Source organism: Brachypodium distachyon, chromosome 2 (genome assembly GCF_000005505.3).
Source record: "Brachypodium distachyon strain Bd21 chromosome 2, Brachypodium_distachyon_v3.0, whole genome shotgun sequence".
NCBI classification, from domain to species: domain Eukaryota; kingdom Viridiplantae; phylum Streptophyta; class Magnoliopsida; order Poales; family Poaceae; genus Brachypodium; species Brachypodium distachyon.
This window is the reverse complement of record NC_016132.3, coordinates 32666671-32686314: the sequence shown is the minus strand read 5'-3', so window position 1 is coordinate 32686314 and position 19644 is coordinate 32666671. Positions and strand designations below refer to the sequence as shown.

The window sequence follows — 19644 nt, the reverse complement described above, 5'->3', positions numbered from 1 at the left end:
TTAACAAAAATCGGTTAATTTTTCTAAACAGCCACCTAGTCATCTTGCATTGTACATGCTCTAACAGTTCTTTACTGTTGTAACTAGCGACGGAGTAACAGAAAATTAGCGAAGGAGCCAAAGGCATAGCCGAGAAGTGCATGGAGCAGGAGGATGGGACATCATGGGAGTAGGAAAAGGTACCTTGTCTCCCATTTACGGATGCAAAAAACCGGGGTCGTGCTTGGCTGGCTCATGGTGGTTGACCAAGAGGAGGAAGCATCAGTGTTTGTTGCGACACATCCGAGTTCCCGTAAATTTATTTGTAGTGGCACATCACTATTTCCATGTGTTTTATTAGGGATAGCATATGCTATCTAAAGTTTAGTTTGTGTGCATCTTGGCATTTGCGAGTGTTACCATTTTATAACACTGGCTCAAATACATGGTTTGGGACAACTATTGGTTATTATGACATTATGATTCCCTTGCAAATTGAGACATCATTGTTGGTTGGGATGTGAGGAGCCAATTAAAATATCCATTTCGCTATTTTTGAGAAAACATTGTAGACACATCGCGATTTAGGAGTCAAGGAAGGAACCTTGACAGAGTAGTTAGTGCTATGAGTTCACCACTCACCAACACCTGAGCTTAGATTCAGGGTGGTCAAATGATCCAAAAATCTAAACTATGTTTCCCAAAAAACGTCGCTTGATGCACGTACGTAATCTATATTGACATTATCGTGAATTGCTAGATGTTTATGTCTGCAACGCACCGGGTTTTTTTATAAGGGAAATGCATCGCACCGGTGGTAATCAGATCACAAGGGCTAGGGGCTTGGGCTTAACCCCCAATCTGAAAGTCGGGGTAGAATTGGGCCCAAATTCTACCATATATGGGCTTGTAAAACGATAATTTGTGTCGATTGCTAGTTAGGATGTCATGATTCGATTGCTAGGATCCTCTAAAAGAAACAGAAGATTCGAATTGTTAGGTTTAAGAGAGACAGAAAAAATGCCCAACGAAAACGAGGAACTGTGAACTCCAAACTAGTCTCGCTATCTGAAAACTTTGTTCCCGAAGAAGAAGAAGAGAAGAAGAGAAGGAGAACGCTCCAATCATTTTTCTCGCCTCCTGCAGGTAAACCAGATGCGCCATTGTTAATTAATATTGAATCAGAGCAGTAATAATGTTTGCACTTTTGTTCTTGAGGTTTTCTTAGATCTAACCGTGATTTCACATTTGCTCTGTGCTGTGTTTCCCCAGGAGAGGGGTGAGTTGAGGTGGACGGCAAGCCCCTACTAATACGGATCTAATGAGAAAAATCGACGATTAATCTATCGAATACTCAACCGATTGGCCCGTACGTCTCGTCACCATGGCCTCCTCCTCGGGCGCCGAGACGCCGGCAGTGGAGGCGGCGGCGGAGTACGTGCCGAAGAACATCCTCATCACCGGCGCAGCGGGGTTCATCGCGTCGCACGTGGCCAACCGCCTGGTCCGCGACTACCCTTGGTACCGCATCCTCGCCCTGGACAAGCTCGACTACTGCGCCAGCCTCAACAACCTGGCCCCGGCTCTCGCGTCCCCCAACTTCCGCTTCGTCCGCGCCGACGTGGCCTCCGCCGACCTCGTCCTCCACCTCCTCAACGGCGAGCGCATCGACACCGTCATGCACTTCGCCGCGCAGACCCACGTCGACAACTCCTTCGAGTTCACCAAGAACAACGTCCTCGGCACCCACGTCCTCCTCGAGGCCTGCCGCCGCGCCGGCCCGGGCGCCGTCCGCCGCTTCGTCCACGTCAGCACCGACGAGGTCTACGGCGAGACGGACAAGGACGCCGCCGTGGGGAACCACGAGGCCTCGCAGCTGCTCCCCTCCAACCCTTACTCCGCCAGCAAGGCCGCCGCCGAGATGCTCGTCATGGCCTACGCGCGCTCGCACGGCCTCCCGGCCATCACCACGCGGGGCAACAACGTCTACGGCCCGCACCAGTTCCCGGAGAAGCTCGTCCCCAAGTTCATCCTCCTCGCCATGCGCGGCGGCCCGCTCCCCGTGCACGGCGACGGCTCCCATGTCCGGAGCTACCTCTACTGCGAGGACGTAGCCGAGGCGTTCGACGTTGTGCTCCACCGGGGAGAGGTTGGCAGCGTCTACAACATCGGCACCACGAGGGAGCGCCGCGTCGTCGACGTTGCTCGTCACATCTGCGGGCTCTTCGGCCTGAACCCCGGCGAGGCAATCCGGACGGTCAGCGACCGGCCGTTCAACGACCACAGGTACTTCATCGACGACCAGAAGCTCAAGGCGCTGGGATGGTCGGAGCGCACCTCGTGGGAGGAGGGGATCAAGAAGACGGCAGACTGGTATGTCAAGCACGGCGCCGACTGGTGGGGTGCTGTTTCCGCCGCGCTGCTGCCGCACCCGAGGATGCTCACGCCGCAGCAAAACTTCGATTCGACCTCCATGACCAACTTTGATTTCAATTAATTGACATATACTCCATTTAACTAGGTACGTATCCTATGTGTTTAACTTATAATTACATCCTCATATCCTTAACAGCAATCCATGTTTTATTTCACCAGTATGTTCTATATGATTCATGAATTAGGAGACATGGCACCAGTATTAATTGCATTTAGAAAGGTAGATAGATATATCTGAACAAGTATCTGAGTTGCATAGATTGATATAGATACATTGCATTGGTGGTGCCAAGCCTTAATTATGGGATAAAGTTGATTATGCGTGTAAAGAGTACACACATGCCAAGTTCTAGTTATATATAATTTCACATTTATATAGCTTCAGTAGCTTCAGTCTCACTTGAAGGCACATGATAGAGATTGCTGCGTTGATCCACGGATCACCTTTCAACTGAAATACAGATAAGACCAGTAAAATATTAAATGACAGATGATTAGTATGGAAATGTGTATCACAAAGGAGATCGAGCACCTAACTGGCCATTACTATTTGAGTGAATATGCAATCCTTTTTTTTTTTGCAATCCTTTTTGAACAGATGGTCATAAGTTTGGAACTGAACATGGCCCTAAAACAATAATATATACTGCCCCCACAATTTAACCCTCAACTCTATTGGTGGTTAGAGAATCAAAGACAAAATCACTGAAAATAAATCAACAAGAGAAGGACATCACAGATTGGTACAACAGTGCTACTACTAACTGTGCAATGTCACTTTTCTCCGTTTCAACAAGCTCCTATATATATGGACCTTAAGAGTTAGAAATTGTATAAATCATTCTAGCAACTATATCCCTTCTTTACAATTTCTTATATTCACGTGCATTTCGGAACATGAAAGATGATTTAAATGCATATGCATTTACATATATACAGGCTAGAAGAATATTTAACCTGAGTCATAAGCTTTCCGGTCCTCCTGCTGCTGGTAGTACTGAGGCTGCTGCATGATGTTGAACTGCAGGAAGTTTCTCGGATCGCAATGGATCATATTTTGCTCGTACTGATCACTCGTTGAAGCTGCCCCCATCATGTTCAACGTCTGCTGCTGCCCCCTTTCATTCTCAGCAACCTGCATTGATTAGGTGTTGACTTAGATTTGCAGTAACTTCTATATAGTACACAGTAGTTCAGATTTATTATGTAGATGTCACATGCATTCTTCCTTTTTAGTGAAGAGAGATTACTTACTTTGCTCCTTAAGTACAAGTTGTCATTCTGCAGCTCCATTTCCTGAAAAGAACTCATCTTGTAATTTTACTCTTTTGAAGTAAAAAAAAAGGGAAGAATTTTCGAAGGAAAGAAATATGTTTTTTTTTGTCTTACCCTTCTCTGCATGTACTCAATTTCAGCGCATAGCAATTCATTCTGTGGGCAATGAGAATTTCCGGGGTTAGAGAAACATAACATATAGTTCTCTAAAACACAATAATCAATCATGTGAACCTTTCTTGCTCTAATCTTTCCCAGGCCTTTGTCCAGCCTTCCCTCCAACTGCTTAAGGTCTCTGTGGCTCATGGTGGCCATAGATTCACCTATTAGGGTCCTAGTGCATCAATGGACGTACCAGTTAATTAATTTACCAAAAGGCTCTCTTCAAAGAATAACTAAGTTGCTAGGTTGAGAAAAATATTGAACCTGTTGGAGTTCTGCAAGTTAGTTATCTGGTGCCTCAACTTAGCAGACTCCTGCTGATAATGCTGCAAGTTTGTAATTTGGGTGCATTTAGTAATATTTCAGATATTGTTATTGGTTGATGACTAACAAATATTTCAAGTTTCGGTTGGCAACTTAATTGCTCATCCACTCTTCCATGTTCCTTCTGTTAAGATTTTTTTTTGAAAGAATTCCTTCTGTTAAGATGGATGGTGCTAACCAATGTCATGCACATGTGACACGTGGTAAGAAAAATGCTCATTATATGTATTATTTGAAATGTAGAATGCATGCTTATACCTGTTATAATTATGTAATATGCATATAAAACCTCAAAGTGCAGTTATGCTATTTTTCATGCAAAACAGAGTCTAAGAAAATTATGGAGTACTTTTGCGGCGCATAATAATATCATATATACATAAAAGTATAGATTCAGATTTGAGACTAAGCATCTTTGCTGTTTCTAGGTGCACCCATATTGATCGACAATATGTATATCATTCAAGTGAAGCTAGCTAGCAAACTTGGCCCAGATTGGTATTTTCTGAGAATATATAGGAAATAGAGGATACATTCCAACATGTCATTCAATAAATCTAAACCAATGATTTGGTTAAGCAATTATGCAATATACCCACAAATAGATCAATAATGTATTGACCAGGTAGACCTAGGTGTTTCCTATTTGCTTAAAAGGACGGCTATCATTTATGTGCAAACTAAACTATGATGCATACAATTGCCATGCCCCACTTGAATCATGCATGTTGTCCAGTGGACAACTACAAACATTTGTATATATGATCTGCTGGTCCAAATAGGTTCTCCATAGAGTAGTCTGTCACTAGAGTTCCCATTGTGTAATGACCACTAGTTCCTTGTGACCAGGATGTCCAATCTGAAGATTTTGCTCAGAGGATGTCATTTTTGACACCGGAGGACAGTTAGAAGGAACTAATGTTGCCTACGGTGAAGTTCCGTAGACTAGGAGTGCATGCAATCTAGAGTGTGGCAGGGTCTGAAATCTTTTATGTTGTTGTTGAATAGCATATGATGACATGATGTTACCTGCGCATTGATTTCTGCAACTGTCCCAGTGTTGGAGGTGTCACTGGTTGCCTTCTTGTACCTCTCAATGGTTGCCTTCACGCTGCATTTGGGTACAGCTGGAGTTAGTACATACATGCATTTATGGACTTCCTATCAACAAAAATCACATGTGTTATTGTCTTAACTAGAAGGAGCAGTAACAAAAAAAAACTGTTTCCTGAAATTTTCAGTTGAGTTGTTCTCGAAAGAAATAAAGTAAATGGTATGCCAAAATTACTGCCCAAATTTGTCTTTGGCCTGGTTTCTCCATAAAAACTAGACATACTGTATTCTACTTAATTGTAACCCAAATCTTCAAGTATACTATGGTAGATCAGGGAAGATGTTAATGAATTGGCTACGTGTGTGTGATCTTATTGCATACTTCAAATATTTGTTGCCACGATTCAATATGGTGGGTTTAATTAACTTAATCTCCGCATCATTACTAAACCTGACATCTCTTAGACACATGCGCAGCTTCAATTGCATATATACCCAAAACACAGCAAGTCAACTGCATGCCTGGCTGACTTTTTACAGTCTATGAATATGCAGTTGCCCTATTGCGTTGAACAAGAAACATTGTGAAATCTATCAGGTCCATGGGAGGCAGACAAACATCACATGTCACGCTCACACGCTGGGCAAAGATGTGTGCTATCACAAGCCTTTCATGAGCTAGCCTTGCTACAGTATGGTTCTTTACCGAGGAGTTCCTTTTTCCATTTGAACAGTACTTGGGGGTACAATGTTTTATCCATATATATTGCATGTGTGGCCCTGGAGAATATCAACCAGTTGTGCTAGTATTTTATGTTATTGAATCGAAAGAAAACAAAAATATGGTAAACATAAGTAATGTTGAAGACATATAATTATTATTAATTGTAATGTTTAGAACTTTGGCTCCAAACAAAAACATCCCAGGGATTGTAGAAAAATGCTTGACTGTTTCAGGGAAAACAATGTAACTAAATAAATTCTACACAAAAATTTAAAGGGTTAAATATTATTGGCAATAGCTAGCCGGAGCTCTGCCGGTCTGCCCCACTATCAGCATTAGTTAGCTAAAAAGTTTGCTACAGTTTCTACTGCTGTCTCTGAATCTTAGAGAAGTACTGCACACACATATAAGTTCGGATGTGGTAATGGTGTCAAATATAAACCATTCTACTTTGAGCATCTATATATAGTTTGAACTTCCTCTAAATCCATTTAGTTGTTGACGGTTATCAATAATTACTCCAAAAATACTACTAGTAATATAAAAGGTGTTCTGTTTATGTATTAGCTGATCAGTCATCTAAAAATGAGTTCTTGAAAAAGGTGTTTAGTTCATTTACAAGGAAAAGTGGAAAACGTCCCATGTTATTCATCAGAAACTTTTCTTTAGATTCAGAACATAAATTTGCTATATAAAGCTGAGAAGACTCAACTAATTGGGGTTGTCTCAAACATCTCGGCGTAAAACATTTAGAAACATTTTCTTGAAATTGACAGAACCACCAACATCATTGATGAAAGGGCTGTCCAGACTTGCTATTGAAATCATACAGACAAGATAATTTGGTCAAATTTTAGTCTATCTCTCTCTGTCCATTCCCCAAGCATGCCCATACTCAATTACTGATAGAAAACACACAAAATAAAACTGCAAATAAAATTGTCATATCACACCATTTCCTCCCCAAGGCCCAACATTAAACAGAATGCTTCAAGGTCATCATCACTACTGCTGAAGCTAGCTAGATAGCTGCTGATGCTGCTGGCTGCTGCCACTACCATCCACACCAATGAGAGCAATGTCACATCACCAATGGCATCACATATAATAATGCCAAACTACTGTTCACAAGGACACTGTGGCAATGGATTTCTCTCACTGTTGAACGGAACCTTAGCATCGTCGAGCATGCGTGCTGATTGGCTGCAAACAGTGAACATGCTATTACCCAGTGGTTATTGGGAGAGAACCAGGAACGGCTAGGGGTCTCAGCTTTTACCCACACCTAGGGAGGGTCCCTTAACCTTTCTGACCAATTTCACCAGCCTTTTCTCTTTCTCTCACCCGAGGCAACACGGCTTGGTTTCTGACCGTGCCATGCTGCCATTGGTCTCGTCCTAGGCAGCTTTCACATCACTGTACACAACACACAGACTACTACAGGATCCAGGATTAGTACTACGTACGTGTAATCAGGGAAATATATGCTCCAAGTAGTAGAACTCTTTGTTCCAATTTAGAGGTGTGTGCAAACAGAAGTTTGGAGTAACTTTTTTGCGTTTATTACACAGGGAAAACTACAGTCCTAACCGAACATTTGACACACATAATTAAGAGGAAATCAATTTATGCATGCATATATATAGGACTAAATCATTTGTCTGACAATTAATTAGGTTATTTATCATATTGCATGTAAAAAGGATTAGCATGATCATCTTTATTTATATGGGATAAGAATTCCAAACAAAAGTGTATGACATAGCAAGGAAATTACATGGTAATTTAGATATAAAAGCACACACCAAAAAAAAATCCTCATTTCAGGAAATTGGCAGGGCAATGTTCTAGAGTAAACATCATTATGTTCAAGATATGAAGTCATTTGAGTTCAAGATGATGTTTTCTGAAGGATAGAGTGAACTAAAAAATTAAGAAAGTAAATGACATGACATGCATAAGGATCACAATTCACCAATTTTTTTAAGAATCTATGTGGGGGATGGGGAACATGAAAATGTGGACATGATTAAATAAATTAAGAACCACCGCCACACCCCCATGTTTTTGGCTGGTATCTTTCTATTTCAGGTCATGCATCAGGAGTTAGACACATGGAAAATGCTCCCATAAGTACCATATCAGAGCATAAATTAACAGGAACAAAAGGAGAGGAAAAAGAAAATGGTTAAATTCTTCACAACTTATAAATGGATATAATCCTTTTGGGATGAATAGTTTATCGGTATGGGCGTGGATGTTCTTATTTGGACATCTTGTTTGGGGCATGCATCAGGAGTAAGACACATGGAAAATGCTAACATAATAAATGCCAAATCAGAGCATAAATTAACCTGACCAAAAGAGAGGAAAAAAGAAAAGCTACTCCACACTAATATTTTCTTCTTCACTGCCTGCTGCGGTGATGCCTTCACTGTTTCCATTTGGCGCCTCATGGAAGGTACAGTGCTGCTGCCAGAGCCCAGAGGCTAGGGGTCCCAGACAGCTATCGTGATGAGCTTTGGTTTAACAAAAGGACACCACACATGGCTCTAATGAGAGAAGTGCCGCTGCCACCACACGCTCAGACAACAGTAGCATCTACAGCACGAGGAGAGAGGAAGAAAGCACATGGGGATGGAACCCTAACCCTAATCCTCCTTTGGCCTGAAAAAGAAGAACATGATGCAAAAGAAGCAGAATAATTGTGGCTTACATCTGGTTATTACCTCTCTGTCTGGAGGGTCTCTCTCTCTCTCTCTCTCTCAAAACTCACACACAATCTTACCAAGTTACTGCACACACATACCAAGCCCAAGGAGAGTAGTAGATCTCTACCTTCACACACAATTTAACCAAGGTGAGCAATAAAAGGGGGGAAAGGGAAGAAGACAAGCAATATATAGTTTGTGTGAATATATATGATGTGTGAGCGATCTAAGGCTCACCTTCCCATCCCTCCCTCCCATCACACACAGAAAGGAAAGAGCATAAATGGAGCAAGAAAAGAAGAGGACCACCAAGCCCAAGCAAGCACAGACACCCATCACACACACACAAGAAAAGCTCAGAAGCATGTACATGCCTTCTTCACAAGGGGCATACACTGTGCTGAATCTACCCAGGCATCTAGCTCACCTCACAGAAACACAATAGAAAGCAGCAACGGAAGCATCAGCACACAATACACACACAAAGAAACTGTTGGAATTCCTTTCACCCTTGCTTCAACCCCCAGAAGCACCAAAATAAACAAGACAGTTAATTAACAGAAGAAGTATAGCAAGAAAGATGCAGCTTCCCTTTCCCCATGCCCCCCTCCCTCTTAGCCACAAAGAAAGGTAGGAGCTAACCAGCTCCAATTCGGGCAAGATCACATGAACATATGCCATGCAGTATGCGTTATATATGTATGTGCGAAATTCTCAAGAGAGCTAGCTAGGGCGCACCTGTTGTTGGAGTACTCGTAGAGACGCCCACGGCTGGAGAAAACGATGAGCGCAACCTCAGCGTCGCAGAGCACAGAGAGCTCATACGCCTTCTTGAGGAGCCCGTTGCGGCGCTTGCAGAAGGTCACCTGCCTGTTGGTCGTGTTCTCGATGCGCTTGATCTCAATCCTCCCTCTCCCCATCTTCTCAGAAGCCCCTGCTGAGCCCGAGCCTGAGCCTGGGGAGTCAGACTCCTTCACCTTTCAGGAACGCCAAATCCCAGTAAGACTTCAACAAAAATATCAACAGAGATCAAGAATTACAAGCACAAAGGGAGTTTGTTGTGTTGTATCAATGGAACATGGATCTACACCAAGAAATCAAAGAGTATAGCAGAGTCAGAGAGCATGTATGGCTAGTATTTAAATTTATATACCGGCTGCTCTTGCGCTGCTACTTCTTGGACAATTCTTTGGAGATGAGAAGAAAAGGTGAGGCTGTGCTCCATTTCCTCTCTTGTGTGGTGCCTTTCTTTCTGTGGCTTTCTTAGAGAGTAAATATCCCTAGCCGAATCTCTCCCCCTTGCAGGGAATCTAGCTATTTCCCCACCCAGGAGTAGCGCCATGATCGATTCTACCCATTACACATCCATCTAAATCTTAGGAAGACGGATACTTAAAGGAGAAGCTAGTTTCAGGGCAAGAAGCAATTACCATTATGCCTGTCGATGGCGTAGCCAGCTGCTCTTTGAGTATTTGCATGTTTGTTCTTGTGGATGCTAGAGAGAAAAGAGAGAGAGATAGAGAAAGAGATGAGGGAGACGAGTGTGTTTAAAGGAGAAAGGTGGGGAGGGGATGGAGTAGTGGTAGCTGTGGCCCTTGCTGTTTCTTCCTCCTGGACTCTTCTTGATGTCCTTTCCCCTCTAGGCATCTCCTTTCATTTTTTGTGTCGTGTTGATCATTGAATTTATGTCACAAGTGTGTTAATTAATTTGCGGTCACCTAAGTCCTTAATTAGTTTTTTTTACAGCATACGTCCATAACTAGTTTGTAGGAGAAGGATGAAAACTGTCGGGGAAATTTAAGATCTATTTCTTGATTTGTTCCATGCATGCAGTTTTAGGTAGAGAGATGTTACTTGAATGAAGATAAATTGGTAGAGATATCACCAAGCAATTCACTTGTAACTTTGCAAGATTAAGTTAATTAAGGATTTAAGGTAGTTGTGCAGATGAGATGAATATTCCCTCTTTAGGCCAAGCTGTTATGAACATGGCGCTCAAAGATGGACGTGTTCTTTTCCATGAAAAATAAATGCACATCAAGTTATTATCTGGCTAGTAAAAGAATCATCACAAAAATATTTTAAAAATAATGGAAGATTGCACTCCCTGACCCTCCAATTCCTTAGATCCACAGACAATTGTCGTTTTTTTTGTTAGCCAGAGAGAAGAATGGGCTGATGGCCGAGTACAATCGGTCAAAATCCAAAATGGAACTGAGCCTATCTCAGGTGGTCTGGCTCCTTGTGATGGAACCAGCCGACCCAGGTTCAAATCCTAGATTTGACATGGGTGTCACATTTTCCTGAATTATTTCAGGATTAACCGGGCTATTTTTTCGGGGGGGGGGGGGGCGGGGTTGAATGTGACCAGTTTTAATATTCTTCAAAATATGAAGACTGAAGACTGACAATAGTCACATCACTTCAACAATAGAGATTTTAACTTAGCAAATTTTAGAGTTGCGGCGAAAAAAAGGATGTAAAACTAGAGAGTAGCAGCAGCAACAAAAGTAAGAGCAGCAACAAAAGATTTACTTCAACAGATGCAAGAATACAGGAGTGAGGAACGATATCACCAGAACACGAAGACCGATGATTTGTTTTCCGAAGTTCAGATTTTTGGCACAATCCTAATCTCTGTCGAGGGGGTTGAGTCACACAAGACTCGCGGACACGCAAGTCCACCCAATCCTCCTGAGCTAAGACCAAAGTCTCGCCCAGTTACTCGTGGTAGATCTTGAGGTGATCTCCAGACCTTCACAGACTGGTTGATGGCGAATAACAAGCTTCGATTGCTCTTCAACACTGATTCCTAGCCATCTAGGTGATGCCAATCACCAAGAGGAATAAGCTTCAAGTGCTCAGCCAGAGAGGAGATCCCATTTTTCACGCTCAATTCAACTCTAAGGGTTTTCTTCAAGTGTACTTCAAAATTATTTCCTTGGGATCACCACTGAATCCGTTCGGGCCGAGTGGGTTGACTTATATAGCCTGGGCATCGTAGATCTAGCCGTTGCGACCCGTTGGATAAAGTGAGCACCGAGACCCTAGTTCACACTTTATCCCGTTGTCTCACAACGGAAAGATTACGTGATCAAAGCACAACGCGACAAAGATTTTCAAACACATTTGAAATCAAAGTGAAGACTTCACGCGGAAGTTTCTCTGAAGTCTGAAATGCTTCATTCTTCACTCCGATGAAAAACACTCACACAAAAATGATTTTCGCCTAAGCTGAATATGAAGAATAAGGTTTCACCTAAACCAGCTTCACACTTCAAACCCCCTCTTAATAGTACGGCGTGCCTATAATCAAATGAAGAAAAAGCTATGGAAAGACCTATGAAGAAATCTACACTTCAACGCTCTTTTCAGTTTTTCAATGAGTTCTTCATACTTCAAGCATGTACCTGTACTTCAATTTTTAGGGGTCGTCAATGCTGGCTAAACCAATTCTTTTGAGAAACTAAAACCTGAAACACTCCGTGTAACTCATTTGTTCCTCAACCATGTTGTCATCATTCATCAAAACCCATATAGGGGCAAGGTTTCATTTTCAGTGACGTACCCGTCAACAGCGAGGCACCAGCGGTGACTTCGTCAATCTCTCAAGAACTGCCGGCTCAGTGTTTCGGAGGTGCTCATAGGGGTAGAGTGTACATGTGTGCGTTCATAGGGTTGAGTGTATGCGCGTGTTGTGACGGTCTGCGTTTGTACTATGTTCTCATAAAACAAATCCAAAAAGGCTAGATATCGGTAAATAAAAGCAAACAAAACCAAACGCACAAGCTAGAAAAAAATCGTCGAATTATTGCTAGTTGCAAAATAGTAGTCAATGATACTGTAATCAGTATGACAGTCCTAAAATATCAAGTATTGAAACATTTCAAAGCATATACAAATGAAGAAGTGTCACAAAAAACACCATCATAGAAGGTTTCAAAACGCCATCAAATGGTTCTACAAGTATCTCCCTTAGGGATTCAGTGATACCTGTCCCTATGACCCGTCCATAATACTGTACAATGAAAGAAAGTTTTGTGGAACAACTGTTTGAAATAGTCCATTAGCACAAATAATTTATTCTATACAATGGCCATGATGGAGTCACATTTTTCTTTCATGAAATCCCGCACCAACAAGGACACTGGATGTACTAAAATTGCCTTAGCTGGTGTCATTTCAAAGGTGGCCTCATTCGTGTCCATGATCCGTCAAGGGGTAGGTCTTTTCGTTGATCCTGCGATATTTACGCGAATGATATTGGGGATAGATGGTGATATGAGGATACCATATACCACAATGAAGATAAAAAAAGCCCAAAAATTCCTTCAAAAAGCCTCAAAAGGCCTAGTTGCCCCACCCTAAATCAATATTCCAACTCCGCCACTGGACTTCGGTTGCTCCCATCTCCTCTCCCCCTTCTTGCAGGGGCCTTCCCCTTATATATACAACTTGCTTTAGGGCTTATGGTCTGGAACCTGTATCCTAGTAACACTCGGGGATGATACCAACTAGGGGACGGTCTCATTAACTAATCGTCTACTAGTTCCTACAAGGGACAACCCTTATATATGCCGAGCCATTTCCTTATATGGGATGGTGTGCTGGAACCATACAGTGTCTCGTAGGTGCATATGATCAGTATGCAGAATATGGCTATTGTGATATATGAGACAAATCGAACTCTGCTGGAAAGAAACTCTAGACTCGAGCTTCTTCTTGAGTTCTCAGCAACTCTTTGGCATTAGTCGTGACACAGAGCTTGTTGGATCCATCTATTTGGAAAATGCAAATTTCTGAGTAGTTGCTTGAGCTAATCGGGAAGTACACATATCAAGTATAAAACGTTGAGTTTGGTATTCGAACTATGCCTGTTTTATAGGGGAATAACGGACCTGTGACCATCACAATTCCCAAAGGTTTGGACTATCCTGGTTGTGCTTGTGCAGTAAATTTGCGCCCATCCTGTCAATAGATATGATGAATTTTCAGTTTTGCGGAAGAAGATACGATGACCTAGAGAAATGGAAGGGTTTTCATCAGAATCCCAATGCATCATGTAGTAACTCCTGGTGTTAAAATAGCACGAAACATTTATTCCAAATGTTCCAGCTATGGTAGCACCAAAGGAACTATTAATACTGAGCAGATTTGTAGTGCCTGGTTCCTGACCTTCCTCAACATTGTTTTGAGGACATCCTCTTTTTTGGTGGAATTTACATGTAAGCACAGTAAGACTGTATTTTTAATACCGTATTTGACAGTGATCCTACTAAGGACCTCGGAACTCTGTCATGTAATTTTACTGCTGTAATCGACAATATTAATTGACAAGTGAGATGTTTAACGAGAAAGAGAAAAACCTTGTCTAGTTGGTGTTTGGTCTGCTCGTAGCCATTGCGAGCACAGGTGCGTGGACGATCTAGTCGTAGCTAAGGACCGTGCATGTGGTCTTACCTGGGGAGGTGGGACACAAATTCTATGTTATTGGTCTTGCAGCTATGGTGTGAGCAATTTGGAATTGTTTGATTCAACAGGGTTACCTTCCATAAATACAAGTTGATGTCCCCATTTGAAATTGTATTTTCGACTTGCTCGTCTCTTCTATCTTGGGCATGTCTTTAGAATTGAAGCCTATGGATGTTGAGCTGATCAGGGAGGGGGAGAAGCAGCTGGTGCTGAACGCTCAAGGTTTGATGCGGCAATTAATGGGTGAATACGATTCTTCTGCAGTTCCTCGAAGCGTGTTAGGCGTGCCGCTTATTGCTGATTTCTAAATAATTGTGGCTTTGTTTTGCTGGCTGTGTTGGTTTATGTTTGCCTGCCGGAATTTAATCTCGGGACCTATTGTCCTTCGGTGGGGCTACAGAGGGTAGCAGGTTTTTGGCCATAACTAGTGTTTTGATTGCGGGTGCTAGTCAGCGGTTTCTGCTATAGTAGTTTAAAATCTTGCTTCTCCTTTATTTCCTCGGTCACGTAGTGGCTGCGTTTTTTTCGGCTTTTAGGACTGACTTCTCGTAGAAGCTGTCCTCGCCTAGCTTCCGACAGAAGTCGCATCTTAAATTTAGTTAGGCATCCAAACTAGTTTAGGCCAACCTAGTTGGTAGTGTAATAAAATTTAGGTGACGGTTTTTTCAAAAAGCTGGGGGATGACAGTTTCTTGGAGAAGCAGGTTCAGAAAGCTAAAAAGAACTGGCCCATGATGAAAAAGGGAAAAGCCCAGGTTGAAAAAAATGACCGTGCGCTCTACCTCGTCCACGATCTCTCTATTTGAGCGCCGCAGAGAAGACCCTCGTGCCGTGCCGTGCGTTCGTATAGGCTCCGTGGAACTCCTGACGATCGGTTTTCTCCACGCACATGCTTGATCTATCGTGTAGGCACCAACCCGATTCGGTTCCATCCATGTGTACCTGACTATCGGTATATGCACACAAGAAACATTTTTTTAGTTCAGTACCAATTGCAGAATAAAATAATCAAAGACTAAATAGATACATGAACGAGATCAATTGCTTACTGCACATCGGCTGAACGATTGACGAATTGGCTCCTCCGGTTCCCCACAGGGCACAGGAGCCATGATGCAGGCCGTGCCACCAAGTGAGGCAAAACACAAAGCCCTGTCCCATTTAGGCCCGCCGGATTTGGATCGATGCTGTGTATGAAGAGAAGACCTGGGGCCCATCCGTCCGTGTCCGCCGCCGCATGGCCTATCGATGAACCAACGGGCATATATCAGCACCATTCGATGGTAACCAGACATATATCTCACCCACCTACCGGTCGCCATCGATGCATGGATGGACGGATGGCAAAAATTAATTGGCTCCGTCTTGGCATGCGTTGTGGCTACGTAAACCAGCGGCGATCGATCGAGGTGTCGAGCTTCCCAACGGCTCCCGTCACGTCCACCCAATTGCCACCGGCCGTTCGCAGTGGAAATTAACCCATGCCGTTTCGTTGTCTGTTGACAAGGCCCTGAGCTGAGAGGACTGCTGGTTGGCGTGACGGAGCCATCATGGCTGCAGGAAGCTAGACGATGCATGGATCATGGATATGAACACCATCAATCAATTAGTCAGAAAATGAATTTTGTTTCACATCAGTCAACCAAGTTACCGAAACCAAGATTGTTTTTTTTCCTAAATTTTTTTTGGTTCACGATGTTGCTCTCTCACTACCGCTGCCAAGAATATACTTGTCGCACCAGTGACACCCGGATACTACCGTTGCTCAACGCGTGGGTTGTCTCACTTGCTTCCCGCAAGGACAGCACTCTGGGCAGCGCGGTGCGAGCTGCCCGGAAAGGCACCAGCCCGACAGGAGCCTGAGAAGAGGGTTGCCGTGGACCAGAACTAGTCGGGCTGCGGGGATTACCCCGGAAGACAGCGTGAAGACCCCCGTCAGGACGCCCCCCGGAAGCCCACCTGCCAGGGAGAGTGTTCCCTGATGCAGGCGTTTACAATAGGGCCGGTGCGCAGCAAGCAGAGTATCGATGTCATGTGGCTGCCCGGCAGGCTCCTTTTGTGCAGGACTGGTCAGAGCGTGGAGTGGCACAAGCTGAGCATTAAATGCTCTGACAAGGAGGAGGTTACCCGTCTAGTCAAGCTGCAGTGAGTAGCTTGCAGTGAGTAGCCCGCAGTGAATCTAGGGCACGTGTGGCCCTAGCTACAGTGCGTCTCACCGTGCATGCATGCCAGCACAGCGAAGGCAGCTGGCTTGGGTCCCAGTTCGACGCGTGTCCTAGGGCGCGTCCCCCATGCAAACTGTGGCACCTGTGGTATCCCCTTGAGTATAAAAGGATGACCCGCGCCACCGGTCAAGGGGTCCGATTTCAGAAGGTTAGACCAGAGCGGAGGTTGCAATCCCTAGAGATCTAGTTCAGAATTAGCAAGTAGCCACTTAGCAAAAAGGGAAGAGAGCGCCTGGGGACTCCCCCGGCAACCTTGTAAACACCTGTTCTTTGGTTAATAAACACTCAGAAGCAGAACGTAGAGTTTTACACCTCCGGGTGGCCCGAACCTGAGTAAACCGACTTGTGCATTGCAGCGCCCGCCATTGGCCTCGTTGGCGATCGCCGGAGCGATCTCCAACGGCCACTGCCGAATCAAAAAGCGGGTGCCTCGCATCCCCGGTGTCTAAGCCCCGGGCTACGACATCTGGTGCGCCAGGTCGGGGGGCGGTGCGGAGAGCTCGTCGGTGACCGCCGGCGTCATCGTCTAAAACTACATCAGCTCCGTCTCCATCGACGGCAGAACTCGTCGTTATGCCTCCCAAGCGGGCTGGCGACTCTCAAATCGATCCGCGTGGTGCCCCAGCGGCGCACACGCGGTCACACGACATGCAGCCCACGTCGTAGGATCAGGAGAACCCTGAGCCTGCCCGGGTGCTGTAGCAGGAGTCGCAGCTGCCACCGCCACCTCCTCGGCCGTCGGCAGACAACCGGTGAGGGGGCTTGCGGCTCCCAGCGCCAGAGCCAGTCACGCGAGCAGCCATGATGCCGCACGCGCCGGCCAGCGAGTCCACTCGCGGGCCGAAGACGCGCAGCGGCAGCTGCGCCAAGAGCACAGCGCGTCGTGTGAGACGCTGACGGAATCCCGCCCCACTCACCCGAGGGCGCTGGGGGACAGGGCGGAGGGCAGCGGTCAGAGAATCGGCAGCCTCCCGCCCAAACCCCGGCAGAAGCCATCATAGCCGCGCGCGTCATGGTGCGCTACGAGCCACCACAAGGCACGTCGCCGCCCAGCAGCCGCAAGGCGAGGGCGCCCCGACCGGTTCAGGCTAGGGGCAGAACTGGGGACGCGGAGACGCGCCCCACGTCTCAGGGCATGGAGAGCACCGTCTCCTGCTGGGAGGGTAAGGAGGCGAGGATCCCGAGGGGTCCTCGGATTCGTCACTGACCGCTACACGGGGTGACGCGCGGGGTATCCTGAACGCCCGCCAGCAAGAAGACCTCCGCCAGTGCTTGGAGCACAGGCTCCGGCGTGAGGCAGAACGCCAACGCCAAGAAGAGCTGGAGGATGCTCCCATGGGCGCCGAGGACGGCTGCGCCGGGTGACATGTCCCCGCAAGTTCCGAGCATCGGCGCTCGGGACGTACGACGGGACATTGAACCCCAAGGATTTTCTCTTGACCTACACATTGGGGATGCACGCCATCGGCGCCGACGACAAGGTTAGGGCCAACTGGTTCCCGATGGTCCTCAAGGGATTAGCGAGGACCTGGTTGTTCAACCTGCCCGTCGGGTCCATAGCCTCTTGGGCTAACCTGCGCGAGCAGTTTGTGAACGCATTCCAGGGCGGCTACAAGCGCCCGGAACCATGGCGGAGCTGCACGCGGTCGTGCAGAAACTAGGGGAGACGTTGCGGAGTTTCATCAACCGCTTCTCCAGTCTCTCCTACTCCATCCCTGAGGCGGAGGCTGCCGCCATCATGAACACCTTCGCCATCAACGTTCGTGAGCCCAAGATGCGTGAGAAGCTGAGCACGCACCGGATCCGGACGACGCATGAGCTCTACGCCTTGGCGAACAAGTGCGCCATGGCCGAGGAAGGGCGCTTGGCGCTCGAACTTGCAGCTAAGGCTGCCGTGAGTCCCGCTGAGGGCTCGCGGAAGAAGGGCTCCCGGAAGTGTAGTGGGAAGCAAGTGCTTGCCGCGGAACCGGGGGCTGCCTCGAGGACTGCTAAAAAGGCCTCATCCGCTGGCGGGTCTGGTGGCAAACCGGGCGATGCACCCCGCTGCCCCATCCACGCCAACACCACCCATGACGCGCAGGATTGCCGTATCCTGCAGGGTATCAAGCAGAGGCGCGAGCAGAGCCATGAGGAGCGCCGGGCAGCCGGTGCCTGCTTCAACTGTGGGGATATCGGGCATCTCTTCCGCGATTGGCCGAATGACCCCAGAGCTGGAGCGAAGCTTGTCGGCGGAGATGCCGGCAGAGAAGAAGACCAGGGGGGTCGCGGCCAAGCCCGTGCCGGCAGGGACCAGCCTCCCCGGGGACGAGACAAGGCTCGCGTTGAGGAGCAGGGCGGGTCTGATTACAGCGAGGGCGACGAGCCCGGCTTCCAGGAGCCCCGCGGCGTCGCCTGCATCCATGGGGGAGCTTACTCTCTCCCATCCTATAGCGCGGTTAAGCGTCTCACTCGGGAGGTGTGTGCGCTGTTGCCGGACATGGAGACGCAGCAGCCGTTGAAGTGGTCGCACGTGCTGATCACCTTCAACTCTGATGATCACCCAGCCCGGCAACTGGGGTCAGGGGTTCTGCCCTTCGTGGTCTCACCGATCATCAACAACATGACGGTGACCAAGGTGTTGGTGGACAATGGAGCGGGGTGAAACCTCCTGTCCGCCAGGTTGGTGGAGAAGCTTCAGCTGCCTCTGGAGCAGATGAAGCCCACCGACCCATTCTGGGGGGTGAACCCCGGGATCGTGCGCCCCCTGGGGCGCATCACGCTGCCGGTTACCTTCGGGTCCCGAGAAGCGTTTAGAACTAAGCACCTCGTATTTGACGTGGCTCACACCCCATTGCCGTACAACGGGATCCTTGGTCGGCTGGCGCTGATCAAGTTCATGGCAGCAACCCATTGCGCCTATGGCTTGATGAAGATGCCGTCCACATACGGGGTCCTCTCCATCAAGTGCGATCTCAAGGACGCGGCTTGTTGTGTTGGCAAGGTCGTCAAGGCCGCCGCCGCAGCCGATTCGGGTGACGAGGGCGTCGCCGGAAGCGAAGGCTCGCTGCCGGACGATCACCCAGCAGCGAAGAAAGCTCGTGTTACCCCGCAACCACTAGCCGAGGGAAGCACAAGCTCGAGCTCGCACCCCAGCAAGGGCCAGAAGCTCAAGGAGGAGGCCGCCAAGGTGAAGAAGCTGCCCCTCCAAGCCATCAACGAGGAGCGCACGGTCACCATCGGTGCGAACCTTGATGCCAAATAGGAAAGCGCCCTCATCACTTTCCTCCGGGAGAACTCCGACGTGT

The 19644-nt window shown here is 46.7% G+C and overlaps 2 protein-coding genes and 1 long non-coding RNA gene across 8 annotated transcripts; 1 reads left to right on the top strand and 2 right to left on the bottom strand.

Annotated features, from left to right (window-relative positions):
• The first annotated feature begins 955 nt into the window (after positions 1–955).
• On the top strand, positions 956–2910 carry LOC100836326 (trifunctional UDP-glucose 4,6-dehydratase/UDP-4-keto-6-deoxy-D-glucose 3,5-epimerase/UDP-4-keto-L-rhamnose-reductase RHM2). The gene is made up of 2 exons (XM_003566390.2): positions 956–1125; positions 1252–2910. The coding sequence occupies exon 2, from the start codon at positions 1364–1366 to the stop codon at positions 2474–2476; it is 1113 nt and encodes a 370-aa protein (XP_003566438.1). The 5' UTR covers positions 956–1125; positions 1252–1363; the 3' UTR covers positions 2477–2910.
• Positions 2618–10249, bottom strand: LOC100824190 (MADS-box transcription factor 58-like). 6 transcript variants are annotated; one of them, XM_010232015.3, is made up of 9 exons: positions 9818–10070; positions 9403–9641; positions 5206–5287; positions 4117–4178; positions 3925–4024; positions 3805–3846; positions 3670–3711; positions 3373–3550; positions 2618–2866 (listed from the first exon to the last, which is right to left on the bottom strand). In XM_010232015.3, the coding sequence occupies exons 1-9, from the start codon at positions 10004–10006 to the stop codon at positions 2856–2858; spliced, it is 945 nt and encodes a 314-aa protein (XP_010230317.1). In that variant the 5' UTR covers positions 10007–10070; the 3' UTR covers positions 2618–2855. The 6 variants fall into 6 exon arrangements, with proteins under 6 accessions (XP_010230317.1, XP_024313921.1, XP_024313922.1 ...); NM_001301392.1 differs by lacking the exon at positions 9818–10070 and adding an exon at positions 10095–10142 and having other exon boundaries at positions 2856–2866; XM_024458153.1 differs by lacking the exon at positions 9818–10070 and adding an exon at positions 10095–10249 and having other exon boundaries at positions 3805–4024.
• A 3274-nt stretch (positions 10250–13523) lies between these two features.
• Positions 13524–15279, bottom strand: LOC112270531. Its single transcript, XR_002962772.1, has 3 exons — positions 15185–15279; positions 14918–15081; positions 13524–13632 (listed from the first exon to the last, which is right to left on the bottom strand). It is a non-coding gene; the product is annotated as an uncharacterized LOC112270531 (long non-coding RNA).
• Positions 15280–19644: the final 4365 nt, after the last annotated feature.